This window comes from Canis lupus, chromosome 9 (assembly GCF_003254725.2).
Source record: "Canis lupus dingo isolate Sandy chromosome 9, ASM325472v2, whole genome shotgun sequence".
Classification (NCBI taxonomy): domain Eukaryota; kingdom Metazoa; phylum Chordata; class Mammalia; order Carnivora; family Canidae; genus Canis; species Canis lupus.
In genome coordinates, this window is record NC_064251.1 from 15,118,744 (window position 1) to 15,135,228 (window position 16,485).

General features: G+C 47.0%; 1 protein-coding gene across 10 annotated transcripts in view; it reads right to left on the minus strand.

The window, feature by feature from the left end:
• Positions 1-841: 841 nt before the first annotated feature.
• Positions 842-16,485, minus strand: part of TANC2 (tetratricopeptide repeat, ankyrin repeat and coiled-coil containing 2) — a 369,309-nt gene continuing 353,665 nt past the window's right edge. For 8 of the 10 annotated variants that reach the window (XM_025436730.3, XM_049114606.1, XM_049114608.1 and 5 more), the window contains 6 exons: positions 16,332-16,464; positions 15,740-15,769; positions 14,813-14,904; positions 12,631-12,777; positions 10,105-10,205; positions 842-8,513 (listed from right to left, as the gene is read on the minus strand). In XM_025436730.3, the coding sequence (XP_025292515.1) occupies positions 6,563-8,513; positions 10,105-10,205; positions 12,631-12,777; positions 14,813-14,904; positions 15,740-15,769; positions 16,332-16,464 (2,454 nt within the window). In that variant the 3' untranslated portion in view covers positions 842-6,562. The remainder of the gene's footprint in view (positions 8,514-10,104; positions 10,206-12,630; positions 12,778-14,812; positions 14,905-15,739; positions 15,770-16,331; positions 16,465-16,485) is intronic. The other 2 variants (XM_025436738.3, XM_049114607.1) reach the window with 1 other exon arrangement.

Sequence of the window (16,485 nt, forward strand, 5' to 3'; positions counted from 1 at the left end):
CAGTAGGTGGTTCATTCAAGAGTCTTCTCCTTTCTTTTCTGAAGGTAACTCTGGCATCCAGGCTGGGATGACTGTGTGCCTGGTTTTCCTGCTTTTCCAGCTTTGGCTGTTTGGGGGAAATGGATGTATTGACACAATAGGGATGTTTGTTCAGCACACACTGGGGTCAAGGGGAAGCTGTGTCCCTACAGCTCGTCCCTACAGTAGACAGGTACCTGCTAGGCAGGAAGGGCTGCAGGACTCCATGCTAGCCACTTTTTAGAAAAAGGTATCAAATCCCCAGCGGGTTTCAGGAACCCTGCAGCTTCTACAATGCAGTGGCCTAGCTCTCTAGATGGTAAGGATGGGAAAGTCTATCCAGATTTATGAAGAAAAAGCAAAGCTCTGGAAGTAATGGCTTCCAGCTTTGACCACTTTCCTTCAGAACTCGAGCTAGGGGGCATCCCCTTGCCCCAGGCACGCAGCCTCTGGACGTGACAGCTTTCACTGGCAGCAGGACAAGGGTGCAGCCTCAGCTACTAAAATGAAACAAGAAGAGTTCAGTGCTCCCTTGATTTGGCTGGAGAGAAACTCACTGAAGAAAAAGCCTCCCTCTCTCAGTGGATACTGCAAGCCTTTGCACAGAACTGTCTTCTCAGCCACAGCTCTCTTGAGTGCCCACCGTGCTGCCCCAACTCTGAGCAGGTGCTGTCACTTCACTGAATGAATGAATACAAGCTCGAAGGGGTGACTTTGCAGGTCCCAAGAGAGACCAACCAAATCACCCAGAACCTCAGTGAGGGCTCCAGTCAGCTCCCCGGGGAGGCACTGTAACGGAAGGAGAAAGCACCACCATACCAGGTTTTTCCAAGTGTTACCCTTTATAAATAAGTACATTTGCTTTCATACATACAGTTCATTGTACGGATGGCGATCTGTACACATGGGCAGGAAAATGCATTCATTGAACTTTTCACATCTATCTCACACAGCTCACATGTACAGACAATACAACTGCTCAAGCAAGTACAGCAAAGGAAAATGTCTTTCCTTATACACAGGGGGCTAAATGCCTCTGTTGGGTGTGGGACATCCCCACTGCACGAGTTCACAACTGCGTGGTGTTCAATATATCGGGAGAGAGAACAAACATGCATTGGATAATATACTGTACAGAGAAAGTCCTTTACATCTGAATCATAGAAAACCTAAAGGAAAACTAAGTGCATTAAAGCTTTTTCCAGCAAGTGTCTTGAAAGGACAGCAAAGAGGAGGAGGAATCAAAATCATATTAGTACAAATCACTCTGTAATTGTAGACTGTACATGTCTGTACTAATTAAAATCATCTTGGATTTGGAGGAGACAGAACAGAGACGGAGATGCTGCGCTAAATGGAAAGGAGGCCATGCCTGAGGATGGCACCTGCCCTGAGCCTGATGAGGAACTGGCCCCACTCAGCAGGAATCAGCCAAAGGAAAAAAACAACAAAAACAAAAACAAAACCAAACCGGAACAGGAAGTGTAACTTACAGGATTCCCAAAATAACCTGTCAATGAAGGCGAGATCTAGAGCCAGCATTTCTCTTTTTTTTTTTTTTTTTTTTTCCAGTAAGCTGGTACACAATAAGGCAGGTACATTCAAGTACTGAATTTCCAGAATTAACTGTCTGTCTGGTCCTGGGGACCGAAGGGACTGAGTTGAGTCCCCCTAACCATGTGTTCTGGTTAGCGATTAGGCAAAAGAAAACTCCAGCCAGTAAGTGCTACAAAAACAAAGCAGCTAGGCTCCTTCCTTTCCAGAGAGTAAGTCTGTCTGAAAAACGAGAGTGATGCTGGCCTGCATCTATATGCGTTCAGCTAAAACCTGACAGGTCAGCTTAGTGGAGATTATCAGAGTCAGCAGGAAGAAGTGAGATGATATGGGTGAGGAAACATGAAAGTAACACTTGATTTTTGGTGTCCAATTACGCATTCATTTGGTACAGACTTGCAAAGCTCTGACTGTGGCCATCATGTGGCCACAAGCATCTCAGGGTGGTTCAGCAGCTGTGAGGCATTGGACACCGAAATGCAGGTTACCAACACTTCAGCCCTTGAGTGGTCTGTGTTATAAGAGTTGATGAAGACCCAGTGATTATTCAAGTAGCTCTGCACAGTGGCTCCACCATTCCCATTGTGCTTGTGTCCAGGCCCCCCGCCCCCCCGCCGCCACCTTTTCTTGGGAGCAGCCAGAGCTGAGTTCAAGGCATTGCATGGTGAAGGTTTCCATGACACATCTTTGTAGGTAGCTCTTACCCCTAAGCCCTTTGTTCATTGTTGTTAGTCATGGTAGATGGTCAGTCTGGAATTCCTAGAGGAAAAGGAGAAAAAGCCACACCTCTCAATGTGCACTCAATGGGGCAGCACAGGCCTCGGTGTGGAAGCAGCAGCAGGCTGCCTTTGCAAGTTGGTTTCTTGAGAAGTGGGCAGCCCAAGGACAGACAGACAGGGTGGGAGAGGCTGGGACAGGGAGGGGGAGCCTGTTCCGTTTTGTGGCAAAGATTCAGTGAGCAACTGGTTTTGTCCAAGGCATTTCTGCAGTAGAAAAATAACTATTTTTGAATCAAACCACCCAACTGTGACATCTCTGGAGTTATAAAAGTTGGAGGCCAAGAGGAACTGAGAGGGGTGCTTGTGGGGAGTAAAGGAGTCTTAACTCGCACCCACCCATCCACCAGAGCAAGTGAGTTCTAGTCAGCATTCTCCCAGCCTCTGCCTGGCTCAAGGTCCAAAGCAGGTAGTGTTCAAAGAGCTTGTCTTGCCACAACTGGCACAGATCCGTGAAGACACCTCTGCAGGCCTCTGTCCCTCCTTCCTGAACCCTCTGGGCCTGCGGGCTACCCTGGAGGCGGCTCCTCCAGGGGGGACATGCTGCCCTCCTTTGCCACCAGACAAGCCTGGTGCAGAGCCACAGTGACACCTAGTGGTAGAATGTGGTTGAAGCAAGGTGATGTCCACATAACCCACTGTACAGGACTAAATATCTAAGGAAAATACTTATGGATATTAAATTAGATACTGGTTAATTTTTCTATTGGGTACATCTCTGGAATATAAAAATACCAATATTTCGAGAGGGGTTCATAAACTACTATACAATATGAGGACCGAGAATACCTTTCTCTAGGCTGATCTGTTTACAATAATTTAGGAAAAGTGTTTAATAATCCAGGCTTGACTAAATTAGCAAACTTGTATCTCTGGACAACGACCTGGGGTACTGTACATGATTCTAATTAGTAGGATTTTCCTGAGCCTTCGAGTTTCAGTTAAACACATCTAGAAAGAGGGGCACATGGGAGAGGAACAGAAGGGTTTGTGCTCTATTAACTTGGGGCTTTAATAGTGCACGTCTGCAACCCGGACAAGATACAACAGCAGATACAAAATGGTCTCCATTTTGTCCGTGCCAAATTCTCATGTTACACAGGTTTTCCCTTTACTTTGTAAATAAACATTAATTTTTAATTGTTAATTGTGTGCCTTACTGATCCAGTAAATAAAGTAACCATGTCTCAGGAGTCCCTAAGAAAATTGCTGGAAAAGCACTTTAAAATCACTGCAAATATTTTTTTTGTATTTAAAAATCCTTAATCTTTTTGATGCTTATATACAACAGTTATTTCTTGTGCTATAAATGTTGTGATCCACTGCTTGATTTCTTTCCTTTTTTTTTTCTTCCTTGAAAGATACACTAAAAGACAAGAGCGGTTTTGCTATTTTCTAATGAAGACATCACGCACACTTAAATATCCAGTATTTATCAGAGTTACAAATTCAAACAGTAAAGTGCACCCATTTATAGACATGTGATGGGAACCCATTAGTGCAAGAATTCTGGGTGAACGAAACGTACAATTTGGTGAGAAATCTAGAGGCTGAAGTCTGTTACTACTGTCTCCATTTCAGGGTGATGTGAACTGGGTGAGTGGAACTTACCAGGCTCATCTGAAAAACTTCCCCCACTGGAGGCCAGACATTGACTCAGCAAGTGCTGCTGGGGCAGAGGGCATCTCGGAGATTCGGTACTAAGATCAGCCCATGGCAGTGAAGTAGTGCAACAGAGCACAGGCAGTCTGCTTACAGGGAAAAACGGTCGCCTGTCCCCAGTATGGTCTAGTTGGCATATTCTAGTCAAACTCAACTGGAGCCCAGTAGTGCTATTCACTTCCTCCTACAATGGCTAACAAAGAATTGCATTTTGACTGTTTTAAGTGTTTTGCCCAGTAAGGCATAGACCCGCAATCTCCAGTTTGTCCAGGAAAATCGAAAGACCCTGGGGACAAGTGGCATCAGTGGCATGTTTGTAAAATGCAGAACCTGCTCACTTGCCTAGACAGCTGAGTACGGGTGGTATGTGTGGTGGTGTTTCAAATAAGCAGGGGCACTTTCCTGACAGATACAGAAATTTCTCAGAATGTAGCAGCAGCTCCTCAGTGAGAGGTGACGAGGAAGGGAGGAGATGCAAAGGGCCCCGTAGGGCTGAGACCTGGACAAAGCGGGAGCTGGGCTCCTGGCTGCAGGCTGGTGCTACAGCTGAACACTTCATCTTCTCAGAGAGAGAGAGAAAGAGAGAGGGAAAAAGAGAGGGAGGGAGGGAGGGAGGGAGGGAGGGAGGGAGGTGGAAGGAGAAGAGAAGGGATAAGACACTGGCACTCGCCCTGGGCTAGCTGAGTAGGAGACAGTCCCTAGGCATCAGAGAGAGTGGAAAGAGTCTGGGTCTTGAGCTGGCCCAGCTGTCTGCTTCTAGCACAGACAAGTCCTGGCCTGTTTCAGGCTTGGGGGCGGAGGGTCCATCTATTTGGCAGAATCTAAAATAGTAGCGAAACGTTTCTGATCTCAGCTTCATGCTCCCTGTGTCTTAGTGATACTTTCAGAGGACACTTACTATTACAAACAGGTCTGGTCACGTCTGGATTTTTATTCAGGAAACTGCCCTTTCAATAGCCCTTTACGAACAAGAGCAGAATGATTCCTAAGGACAGAGAACAAATTCTCTTTTGTCCAGTTTCTGAAGTTTTCAGAGCTGATGTGCAGTCAGTACCAGGCCTGTGCTAAGGCTTTGGTTTCAGTGTTCTTGCTGTCCATCTCATGCTGGCCTCAGTCACGCACAGGACAGGTCAGCAAATGACCACAAGACACAGAAGGGTGGAGGGTAGCTGGATCAGAAGACCTGCTGTCCGTCTCCTGTGCCCCCACCCAAGGCTGAAAGGGGTCTGTCTTCTCCCTGAAACACTTTGCTGTGTCTGGTTTTCAAAGATCGCTCCCCAAACACTCCTACCTCGAAAAAGAAAAGAAGAAACAATTCCTAGAGTAATAGATAATGAAACTAGATCTGGAAATGGAATCAGATGACATCTGGCACAGGGTGCAGTGGCCCTGGGTGCAAACTTCAGGAATAGAGTTCCAAGAGAATTATTTGCTTCTCAGAGAACCAATCTTTTCACTACACCACGTGGGTTTTAAAGAGGAGGGCTGGTAAGAACACAATTAGGCTCTGGGTGAAGACCCACTGACAGGATTACTGTACCAGTCACACTCCAGGAAGGGCTTGCTTTTGTGGAATATGATGCTCGATGATACATCAGGACCTAAAGAGCAGACTTCTCCAAGACAAAGATTTTTCTCTAGCCTTTCACTGAGAATCCAGAACAGTCTTCCTCTTGCTCTATTTATGTATTCCTGCCCTCCCCAATACTGCCCCCACCACCCCTGAAAAATCAGTAGATTTTAATAGTTAATTGTTGGCTAAAAGCCTAAAGAATACCTCTTGGTGAATTATTTTAAAATATCCATGATCCTCATCCGATTTCCTTGGCTGAGTGAAATATTTAAAGGGCTGGTTGTTTTCTAAATACTCATAGAACACTTCTTGGAAAATCAATGTAGTGATATTTTTAAATAATTATATTGTTTTTTTTCTTACAATTTAATAGACCCGTTTCTTCTCTTTCTCCTTGATCCTTCTGCCCCTGTAGGAAGACCAGCAATAACCTAAATGAACATTCTAGACCTGATGACTGCAGGGAGCTGGCAGTCCTGGGGAGGAGACCATGGCACAAGAATGCACTGGGGTTGGCTATTTGGATAACACTGGATAAGAATGCAAAGGCAAAGGGGCATCATACTCTTTCTAAAGTTCCTAGAAGAAAACAAACAAGAACACCTTATTTTTGTAAAAAAGGAGAAAGACATTCACACAACAAGAACATCAGTGAAAGCGATTGTCTCCTGGAAAAAGCTGACCAGTGTGTCTGATCTCCCTGGGTTAAAGCACACGGCACAACAATCTCCTCGTTGGCATCGGAAGAGAGGGAGAGAGCATGTGGCTGGGGCACAGACGAGAGAAACCGAAGTCCTGGCTCCCTGGAGGCCAGCTTCCCGGTCGGCTGCATGCAAAGAACTCCGGCATGTGGGCTGCCACCTCTGAACACCACACAGAAACTACATGAGAAATTAAGCCAGAGAACTACCTCAAATGTGGAAACCAAGCCTGAAAATGTGCAGTGAAAACATATGGGTCTCACTCCAACAAACGTCTTTTAAACATTAGACTCCACAAATGGTCTCTTTGGTTTGATAGGGGATGTCTGCCCTTGTCGAGAGTCCCGGGACAACTGCCTGTACAGGTTGTCCTGGTATGCCTGAGCCACAGGGAGGGTCCGAGCCACCTTCACATCAGGATATGAGGAGGCCTGGCCGACTCTCTCCAAGAGGTCTCCACGGGACCCATTAGCCAGCATCCCATGGGGGCTGTAATAATCGTCCTCCAGCAAATGGCCATTCTGTGCATTGTTGGTTTTGTTATAAAAGGCAATGTTGCTGATGGATGATGGTGGACTGAAGGACTCGGGCTGAGGCAGGTTGCCTGGAGACGTGGGGCTGAGAACGGTATCCACTGATGACACGGCCCAGGTCCGATTCTGCTGGTGAAGGTGGGGGTACTGTTGAGTCCGGGCTGTTTTATCTATGATCCCCATGAATGGTGTGGTCCTGGATCGGGTGGGCTCACTGGGATAACCTCCCTGAGTGGGAGACACTGGTGACAGCTCATCACATGACCTATCATACGCCGGTTTTAGTGGGATCTCCATTTGTTGAATCGAAGAAGATGGCCGGAAGGTAGGAGTGAGGTTGGAGGCTGATGAGATACTATTGCTGGATGGAGAGAAGCGGAGGCCTACACTCTGGGAGTGCAGCAGCGGCCTGGGAGTGGGTGGATGGGGCTTGATTTCATTAGGGTTGACACTAATAGGTCTTCTGATTAAATGTGACACATCAGGGGAACCTAGCTGGCTGGAGGAACGCTCCAGATCTAGTTTTGAGTGACAGACTGGGTAATAGGATGCAGACTGACTACGCCCAATCTGTGGCGTCTGGCTGTATCTCATACCACCCCGATATGCTGAGGAAGGTCGCTGTGGAAGGTCTTCTTTGGTCAACCCTCCATGTTGACAGATGGCACCTGCACTTAGGCTAGCCTGGACATGTTGCACAGGTCTCCCATCTCCTACGATCCCCCCAATTGACCCTTGATAAACCAATCGGCTCTGACTTACTCCCATGTCTCCTTGTGAAGACTGGTATTTACTAGCCATCGAGTGGGCTACTTGGCCATAGGCCCCTGTGGAGATGACAGTGCTTGAATGAACCGCTGAGCTGGGCTGGTTGCTTCTCACAATCTGGGCCTTGGCAGGCTGTAGCCTAAGCCCTTGCTGGGGAACTGCCACAGGAAGCTGAGGCATCTGGTAGGGCCGCTGGGCCATTTTGGATAATGGGGATTTCGGTCTGCCAGGAAGCTGACTAACACTTGTTTCTTGTTGATAGCGCACGGGTGAGCCAGACTGAGATCTATAGATACTCATGCTTTCAGCAGGAGGGCTGGCCCGATACTGAGGGCCTCTCCGGAGAGGGGAAGGAGGGGGGCTTGGGTATTCCTTGCCCTGTCCTCCCACGGGTGGGGGGCTAAAGCGGTAAGAGCCGCTCTGGTGGGCCGGGGAAGTATGCGGAGGACTAGGCCTGTAATGAGAGTTCTGGTGAGTCGGAGAAAGAGCGGGTGAGGTGGACTGATAGCCCTGTCTGGTGGGAGAACCTACAGAGCTACTGGAACGGAAGTCAAAAACCTGATGCGAGCCAAGTGGTGAGCTAGAGATGTAGGCTGAGTCCCGATGGGCCGGAGAGGAGGGAGGGCTCTGGATTATTGGGAGCCCCTGACTGGGCCGAGCCTCGGTCTGGAGGCCAATGGAAACATTTTCAACATCCTGCTCCAGGTACTCCTCCTCGAATATATCCTGTACAGAGTATATGTCTTCGTGCTGTGGTTCGGGTTCCGCTTCTTCTGGGAGCGGCGGCTGAGGCGGCTGCTGAGGTGGTGGCGGCGGCTGCATCTGGCGGCATTCCTCCTCCACTCGCAGCAGGAGTCTCTGGATCTCACGGTTGTTTGGACAGAGCTTGATGGCCTCGTTCAGATCCTCTAAGGCTGCTGCAAACTGTCTGCTTGACAAAATGTAAACACAGGAACTGGAGTTATTCTGAATCAACAGGAATTACCAAGAGCTGAGGAGGCAGCCACTATTCAGAGAACTGGGGATAGTATCTGTGGGAGTCTGGGCGGGCATTGGGGTTGCTTTCGTTTGATTTATAAGGAAGGAAACAGGGAGGCTGTCATTCTGGAAGAGTCCAGAATGCTTCCTTAGCCTGTTTAGCCTCCATCTTCCTTCTGGCCTCTCTGGGATTAGCAGAGAAATGGCCCCGTTTGTTAGTCCCGCCAGGCCCTTCCGGAAGATTCTGTAAGTGCGCAAATGCACACCAGGCAGTATAAGGGTTGGGTGGGGTTGTCATTTACAGGGTCACTGTCAATTAGCTTAGGAACAAAACAGTAACTACAATATTTAAAAATCTTGCTGATCCAGCATAATTTTTTCTTTGTATTCTCAATATTTTGGCTCCAAATTTCAGGCCTGTTCAGTCCTTGGCAAGAAGCCTGTCTTCTGCCCCTTTCTCCCTCTCGCCCCACAGCACTGCTATTCCTCCGTTCTGCTACATCAGAGCTGGGCAGGTATTAGGCTTGCTGACTAGGCAACTCAGATTCTAATTTACAGATGAGGACACAAACTCTCAGACATATTCCCATCCTATTAGTATCGCCCAGGAAAGCGGCAACTGCCTTTGTGGGTAAGGAATTATCTGGGGAAAAAGAGAATTTGATAGTTAAGCTTCTATAAGGACTTTGTTACCCCAGCTAGTTAAGACTAATATTACTGCCACTGTTGTCACTAGACTTAACCTGGGTTTGGCTGTTAGGACCATATCCTCCCCTGGCCACAACAGTGCACCTGAAGCAATTCTTTCCTGGGCAGAGTTGGGAAGAAGGGAAGGGCACTGGGCAGGAGGCATCAAGGACAGTGACAAGTTATCCAAAGATCAGTGATGGCAGGTTCTAGGTCTTTCTGGAGCCTTTCATGTCCACTGGCCAAGCCACAGCAGATGGACATGAGGGATGCAGTTTCTCTTGGGCCCCCTCAATCCTGGCAGCAGGGACCTCCTGTCTCCGCGAGGGTGTGGTGTGGTGGTGGTGACTTAGGTGAGGAGGAGGTCTGATGCTACCAGACTTGAGGAGAGACTCAGAAGGAAGATTAAATGACCTAGGGACTCCTCAAATGCCTACAGGAAAAGAGGAGCCTGCCATATAAGTGACCCATTCTACTTTTCCTTCTAAAAGGGCCAGAAGGATATTTTGCTTAAGTGACCTCTTCTTAAGGCACCAGTGTCTCTTCATGCTGTCTGCTCTAGGGGTTAAAAAGCGATTGAGAGATAGCAGAGGCTTCATGGAAGAAGGTACCATTCTCTAGCAACACAAAGGCATTTTTCTCCCAAAGTAAAATGTTCTAGATCTCCATAGCCCTGAAGATTTGCCAGTATCAAGCGGAGTTCTATGCTATGGGAGCCATCCCCAAAGCATGGCCCTCAAAGTCCTCAGGGAGAGACACATTTGGGTACATATGCCCCAGGATGGCCTACATTGCTTTGGCCAGATTTTTGGAAAAGAGACATCTTGCTCGTCACCCTCTCTCTCTCTCCTCACCTGCTGCTGCGTTTTGCCCTTGCTCTTGCATAGTAAGCTTCATAAGATTTCGGTTTCAGCTCCAGGGCCTTAGTAGCAAATTCCTCCGCCATTCCAAAATCCTGTCATTACAATAGGTGTGCAAATGAGTCATTGAAGAGATATGAAAAATAGACAGTTTGGGAATAAAACAGATTATATGTACATTTCTTTGACATTTATGGATGGAACACGTGGGGTTCCTGACATGCCTGGCATGGCTCTAGCCATGTGGCCTAGGCTAGAAGCTCCTTTTGCCTTTGCCCTGTGTGGCCTGCAACAACTCCCGGGAATTTACCTGCCCAGAAGCATTAAAATACTTTTCATTTGCCTTCCTCTGCTTTTCTAATGAAATTCCTTCTAGCCCAGAAGCCAAATGTTAACCCAATGAGGCTCCTGAAGTTAGAAACCTGAACTCTTGTTACACATATGTGTGTGAGGCAAACATGGGGGCCTCATCCTATGCCCCAGCTTCCTGTCACGCCCTCTAGGGGGTGAGTGAGATCCAGCAGGATGAGGTTTGTGGAAGGGAGAACTGCACTGACCATGGAGACTAACTAGATGGGGTAGGGGTGCCACACAGACTTGGGTTCAGTCCTCTGGTCGACCCCACAACCCCTCAGAGGGGGTGGCGTGTTTTTGCATCCATAGCTACTTCACAGACAGGATGAAATGTGAGAACACTTTTGAAAGACCCAACACCATTGCTGGCACATAGTAGATGCTTAGTAAATGGTAGTTTCCCTTCTATTTCACAGGGGTTTCTCTGGTTTTCCTCATAACTGGTTCCTTACTTAGGAAGCATTTAAAACAACAAAAATAAAGTAAGAGAGGGCCCTGGCTGTGACTAGGGTTTGTGCTGTCACTTCATTCCTTGATCACTGAGGCTCCCTCAAGGAGCATGGTCTCATCTGTCCTCATCTGAGAACCCTGGGAATGGGGGTTCTGGGGAACAAAGCCAGAGTTGTAAAGGTACTCTTCCATACTAAGCTAAAAGGAGAGTTCTTTCTCTTCTTTCAATGTCAAAGCCTTAGGACAGCACAGTAACTTCTGGTGACATGCATGGCTCCTGAGGCAGAATGAAGGCCTGGGGTATAGGTAGAAGTTAACAAGGAAAAGTGACAAGCTATCTCGGACAGAAGAAGATGGACCTCAGGTGCTTTGTACAGTATTGGTCATGGGAGGTGACTGGTAACTGTTTCTGAGCAAGCGTGAAGCTAGCGAGGAAGTATTCCAACTTACGGAAGTCCTCTCCTATTGCTACTGTCTCCATTCTTATCTTTTTTCTTTGGACAATCATCATTTTTGGCAAGATTAGAATGCTTTTAAGAAGTAGATTATTTGTTTAGGCAAAAGAGAAGGTGGCAGGCTGGTAGCGGCTCCTGAGCACTGTCTCATTCTCACTGGCTAGTGCCTTGCGGGGAGCATGGGTACCGCTGGTCTGGTTCTGTTTCACAGAAGAGCCTCAGTGCCTTCCTTGGGGCATCCCCTTCCCAACAGGAACTGCTACCCTGTCCCCACTCTCCTTAGCACCCTGGGCAACTCTGCCTCTTTGGGCCATAACTCTGTTCTCTGAGACACGCATGTCGACATGAGGGCTCTTCTGATTGCCAGGGTTTAGCTGGAGGAGATGAAGGTTGTACACACAAACAACCTCTCTCTGGAACTGACAGCAGGCCTCTTGCCCCTGCAGCTGAAATCTCACTTCTGCACAGCTGAGCTCCCTATTCATTGGCATTCTTTTTCAGGGTGGATTGTTTTTAGCTCCTGAGGAACTGTGAGACCTCAGGCAGGGGGTTATCAGAGGTTTCTGACACAATCTCAGCTCTTGCCAATCTCTGAGAGAGGGTTCTCGGCCTGGGAGTATCTGTGTGTCACGGAAGCAGTGGCTGAGGGCATCAGAGACTGTTTCTGCATGGCAGGTGAAAAGGACCAAGGACTACTTGGGAGGTAACAGAGGAGCAGGAAGAGTCCTATGGTTCCCTCCGTGACAGAAGAGCCAGGGCATGCTGGAGTACAAAGATGAAGAAAGGAGTGAAAAGTTCAATTAGATTAGCCTTTGAAATAAACCTTGAAGTCCATGGTCCTGAGCCGTCTTTCCAGCCCTTCCTTAAGTGATGATGGGCCTACCAGAAAGGAAGGGAGTGACTACAATTCATATCCAATTGCAGCTGGAATTCGAGTGGCCACTGCTCCCACATTTTCCCAAAGACTGGAAAACTGACTTGGGGATAGGAGACGATGATGATGGTATTTCAATCACTTTTGGTGGGAACTAAAAATTCAGAAAGCTCCAAAAGTGCCCATAGCATTAACTTTTTTATAGTTTAAGATACGGAGCATACTCAGACTTGATTTCTTTCAAATTGCAAATGTCAGTGCTCTGTGAAGGACAACCAAGTTCCAAATGGGGCAGAGAACGATTTCAGGGCCTGGTAAGAGCCAGTGAGTGATGTGGACTGTCAGCTTCCAGGGCTGTAGAAAGCAGCTGGGAGGAGAGGGACTTACGTTCATTTTCCTGCGACATCGAGAGAGGTTGAGGAGGAGAGACACCTTTAGTTCCCGGAAGGTTTTCAAGTCCTCACCAAACCCTTCTCGGGGGAATTTCTTCAGAGCATACTGGTAGCGCTGGGCAGCCTCCTTTACTTTACCTTTCTAATGGGAGTACAAGATGGCAAAACACACAGTTGGTCTGCTGAGCAACTGAGGAGGTCCGGCCCCCACTCCCTTCCTCCTCTCTGCAGTGATGATTAAGTTCACCCTCCCAAACACTACTAGCCTGGGGATGAGGTCTGGCCCCGGCAGTGAGAGCAGAGGGTCCAGTCTTTTCAACAGGAAACTCACCTGGCAGGAAGGGCAAGGTTGAAGGGGATACCCCAAGACACAAGCCAGAGAACCAACACCTGGAACCTCAGGCTTCCTGACTGGATTCCCAAGAGACCGATCTTGCTCATTTCAAAGGAGCTTTTTCTTGACCCTACATCCCTGGGACACATATCATTTCCTAGTCCCAACCACTACAGAGTTATTACTACTTCTTTACTTTTGGCTTGCCTGGAATACTTCCTGTCTGATGCTCCTCCTTGCCAGTCCTGTACAACAGGTCATTCTCTTTCTCACAAAGGAGGTGGGAGCTAAAACAGTCTAGCCGTTGCTTCCTGAATCTCAATGCATAAAATTGTATGTCAGTATTCCCTTGCTTTTAGAAAAGGCTGGGGATAGGGTGGTAGTAGAGGAGTTTAGAATTTGTGATCTATGTAGGAAGGATTTTCCAAGATGCAGTAAATCTATGATCAACTTAGGGACCTGGTAATAGGGGCCTTGAATTTTCCTCACATTTTGTATCTGAAAAATCTATCAGCTAATACATACATACACACACACAAAAAAAATAAAACAAAGGAAAATCTAGAAGCTGAACTCAGAATAATGCAGGAGGCATCTCCCATTCATTCCACTGATCTTAATCTGCTCCATTTCTTCTGTATAGCTGTAACTCCACCAAGGATCCTGATCTTTTGATTATGTCTTCAGCACCTTTCATTAAGGAGGGATCTGGAGTACGCCAAGGTAGAATTCTGGGTGGGAACAGCAGTAGTTGGGCCTCTTCTCCTTAGGAGGTAGGACTCCTTTTCTTGGAATATCAGAGGTTATATTATGACCAGGGCTTAGATTCCTGAGAGCAATGCTATCCCCAAGTCCATAAATGTAACACCCAGAGTAATGACTTCTTGGAAGTCATGTGAAATACTGGTTGGGTCAGGACTCCAGTTTCCTTGGAGTCCAGGAGTCCTAGATTACCATGACTTTCATCCTCAGAAAACACAACTCTGCTCCCAGGAACTGTATGTTTCTTACATAATAATGCGCTTCTTGATCATTTCCCATCTTTGGGCCTGGGAAATATCTCAGTGAGGTTGGATTTATATTTACCTTCAGGAGAAGATGCTGATATCTTAACCAGACAACCGTGACATGTTCTTTTTTCTTTTTTTTTTTTTTTTAAGTAATCTCTACACCTACCGTGGGGCTCAAACTCACAACAAGAATCACATGTTCTTCTGACTGAGGCAGCCAGGTGCCCTGACATGTAATGTTCTTTTGGGACTTCCTATAGGCCATGGGAGAGAGTCTGTGTTAGGGTTATAGGCCTTCAGCTAAAATTGTGAGCACAAAAAGACTCCATGCTTTTTTGTTGTGATTCAGTGAGTGACTTAAGCAAATCTTATAACTGCTATTTGTCTTGCTTTCCTTATCTTACTCAGGGATGTTAACAAGCTATTATTACTACAGACTTTTAAATCTATGTATAAATTAAATATGAAAGCAAAGATCAATGCCTCTTTCCCATGGACTAGAAATATCTCTACTACATAGTTTTACTTCACTTGTCCCATGAGTTTCCAGGTCCCACTTAGCAGATTCCATGCATGATTTATATAACTGCCTACTAGTGACCAGTTAAAATTAGGTCTTCAAGTTGATCAGCTACAGGCTTATATATAGGCCCTTCTGCTCTCCTCTTGGGAAATTAAAAACTCAGTGTCTTCGACTTATGAGCCCATCACTGAGGGATAGCAGTCTCCCTTTGCCTTAGAGCCGAAGATGAGACTGTCAAGACTTTAGTAAATTCTACATGTAGAAAAGAGTCAGTGGCTGCTTTAAGGAAACTGTTTCTTCCTCCCCTCACCTTATAAAACATGTCCCCCTCTTCCATCAGCTTGCTCAACAGGATGATCATGATGTCTGGTTTGGAGGTGGCCATCGCCCATGTGGCTGGACCTGTAGTGTACAGGATGCATGATGGGTAAAAAACTCAGACAATGTAAGGGTGGCAGGAAGCTAGGTGAAAAAAACATCCTGGGGGATTTCTGCTGAGAGAACAACTTGCTCCACAACAATTTCCTCATCGTTTAGACCTGGGAGTATCTTAGGGACTCCCACTGCCAAGAAGCTGCGCTGGATTTCTATTCACCTTAAAATAAGAACGTCTGAACTGTCTGAGCTTGCACCACAAGAGGGCAGCAAAGCCTGCCAACGTGTTGTATTTGGGCAGGCCATGGCTTACTCTGGAGTTATTTTAAATGAGGTCATTAGGAGAAGGTTTACATTAAATGTTACCACAAGATCTAAAAAATCCAAAAAAGGCAACCTTGGGACTCATGATCCCTAGTTGTTTAGTCTCTTAACTTAAAAATATGTACTTTGTAGAAGGGGAATCATTAAAGATTCTAAAGGCTCCCTTAATTGGGAGTAAGTATTGAATAGGCCTCCCTGGGATTTACTTTGAACCAGGAGCACAGTTCAAAAGTCAAAAGATGTGAAACAAGCCAACAAGCCGACATTACTGAGGACTACTTTACCCACAAAGAGAAAGAAGAGGTTAAACTGATTAGTTTATAGACACCTGAATTATTTACCAACTAAGCTTTCCAGGGTTAGTTATCAAAAGTTCAAGTTATTCTCTACAACAGTCATTAAAAAAAATCTTCTTTTAAGGTGAAGTAAATTAAAAGATTAGAGGTGTAGGGAACTCATGCAGGCTAAATCAAAGAGGAGAAGGCAAAGCTGACCAAGCCATCAGACCACGCCTGATGCTGACAGCGGTGAAATATACCTCGTGGGCGACTCGGTAACGTCTGACAACCTTCAAAGAAAGGAGAAAACAAAAAGTTGTAGGAGAGGAAAAAAAAATGGATGAAGGTGAAAAAAAAAAAAAAAAAAAAAAGAAGGAAAAAGCAGCAGTGAGAGGCAGGCAGCAAAAAAGCCAGCATATCAGCCAACCCTTGTCTATGGGTCTGAGGGATGGGGGTGCAGGTGGGGCGGCAGCAGCAGGGACTGGAGAGTCTGAAGCACATACAGAGCAAGGGAAAGCAGAGGCTCACGGCAGTGCAGGGATCGAGGATGCTCACAGGGCGGGGCTGGCACACAGGCATTAGCACTAAGATGTGCTTGAGGTCAGAGCAGCCTCCTGGCTGAGGCCCCTAAGGGCATGGCAGAGAACCATGTGAGTCTGGACACAGAGTGGTGTAGACCGTGGCTCAGATGGTGCTTTCTCTGGCCAAGAGCCTTTCTGTTCACTTAACAACAACTGGGCCAGGGCAGAGGGGAAACTATACACACTCACACCAAACACCCAGGGCAGCCAGACCACTGGGCCACTCTGGCCCCCGGGCACAGATGGCCAGCACCTTCTTCCTTTCTCCTACCTATCTTGGCTCCTTTCTTCAGAAGAGTGACAACAACAGAAGTGTTCCGGCACCCCACTGCCCTATCCAAAGGGCGCATTCCGCTATAGTCAACATGTTCAATCATGGCCCCGTGATCCACCAAGAACTGGACCTAGAACATGGATCAAGCAGA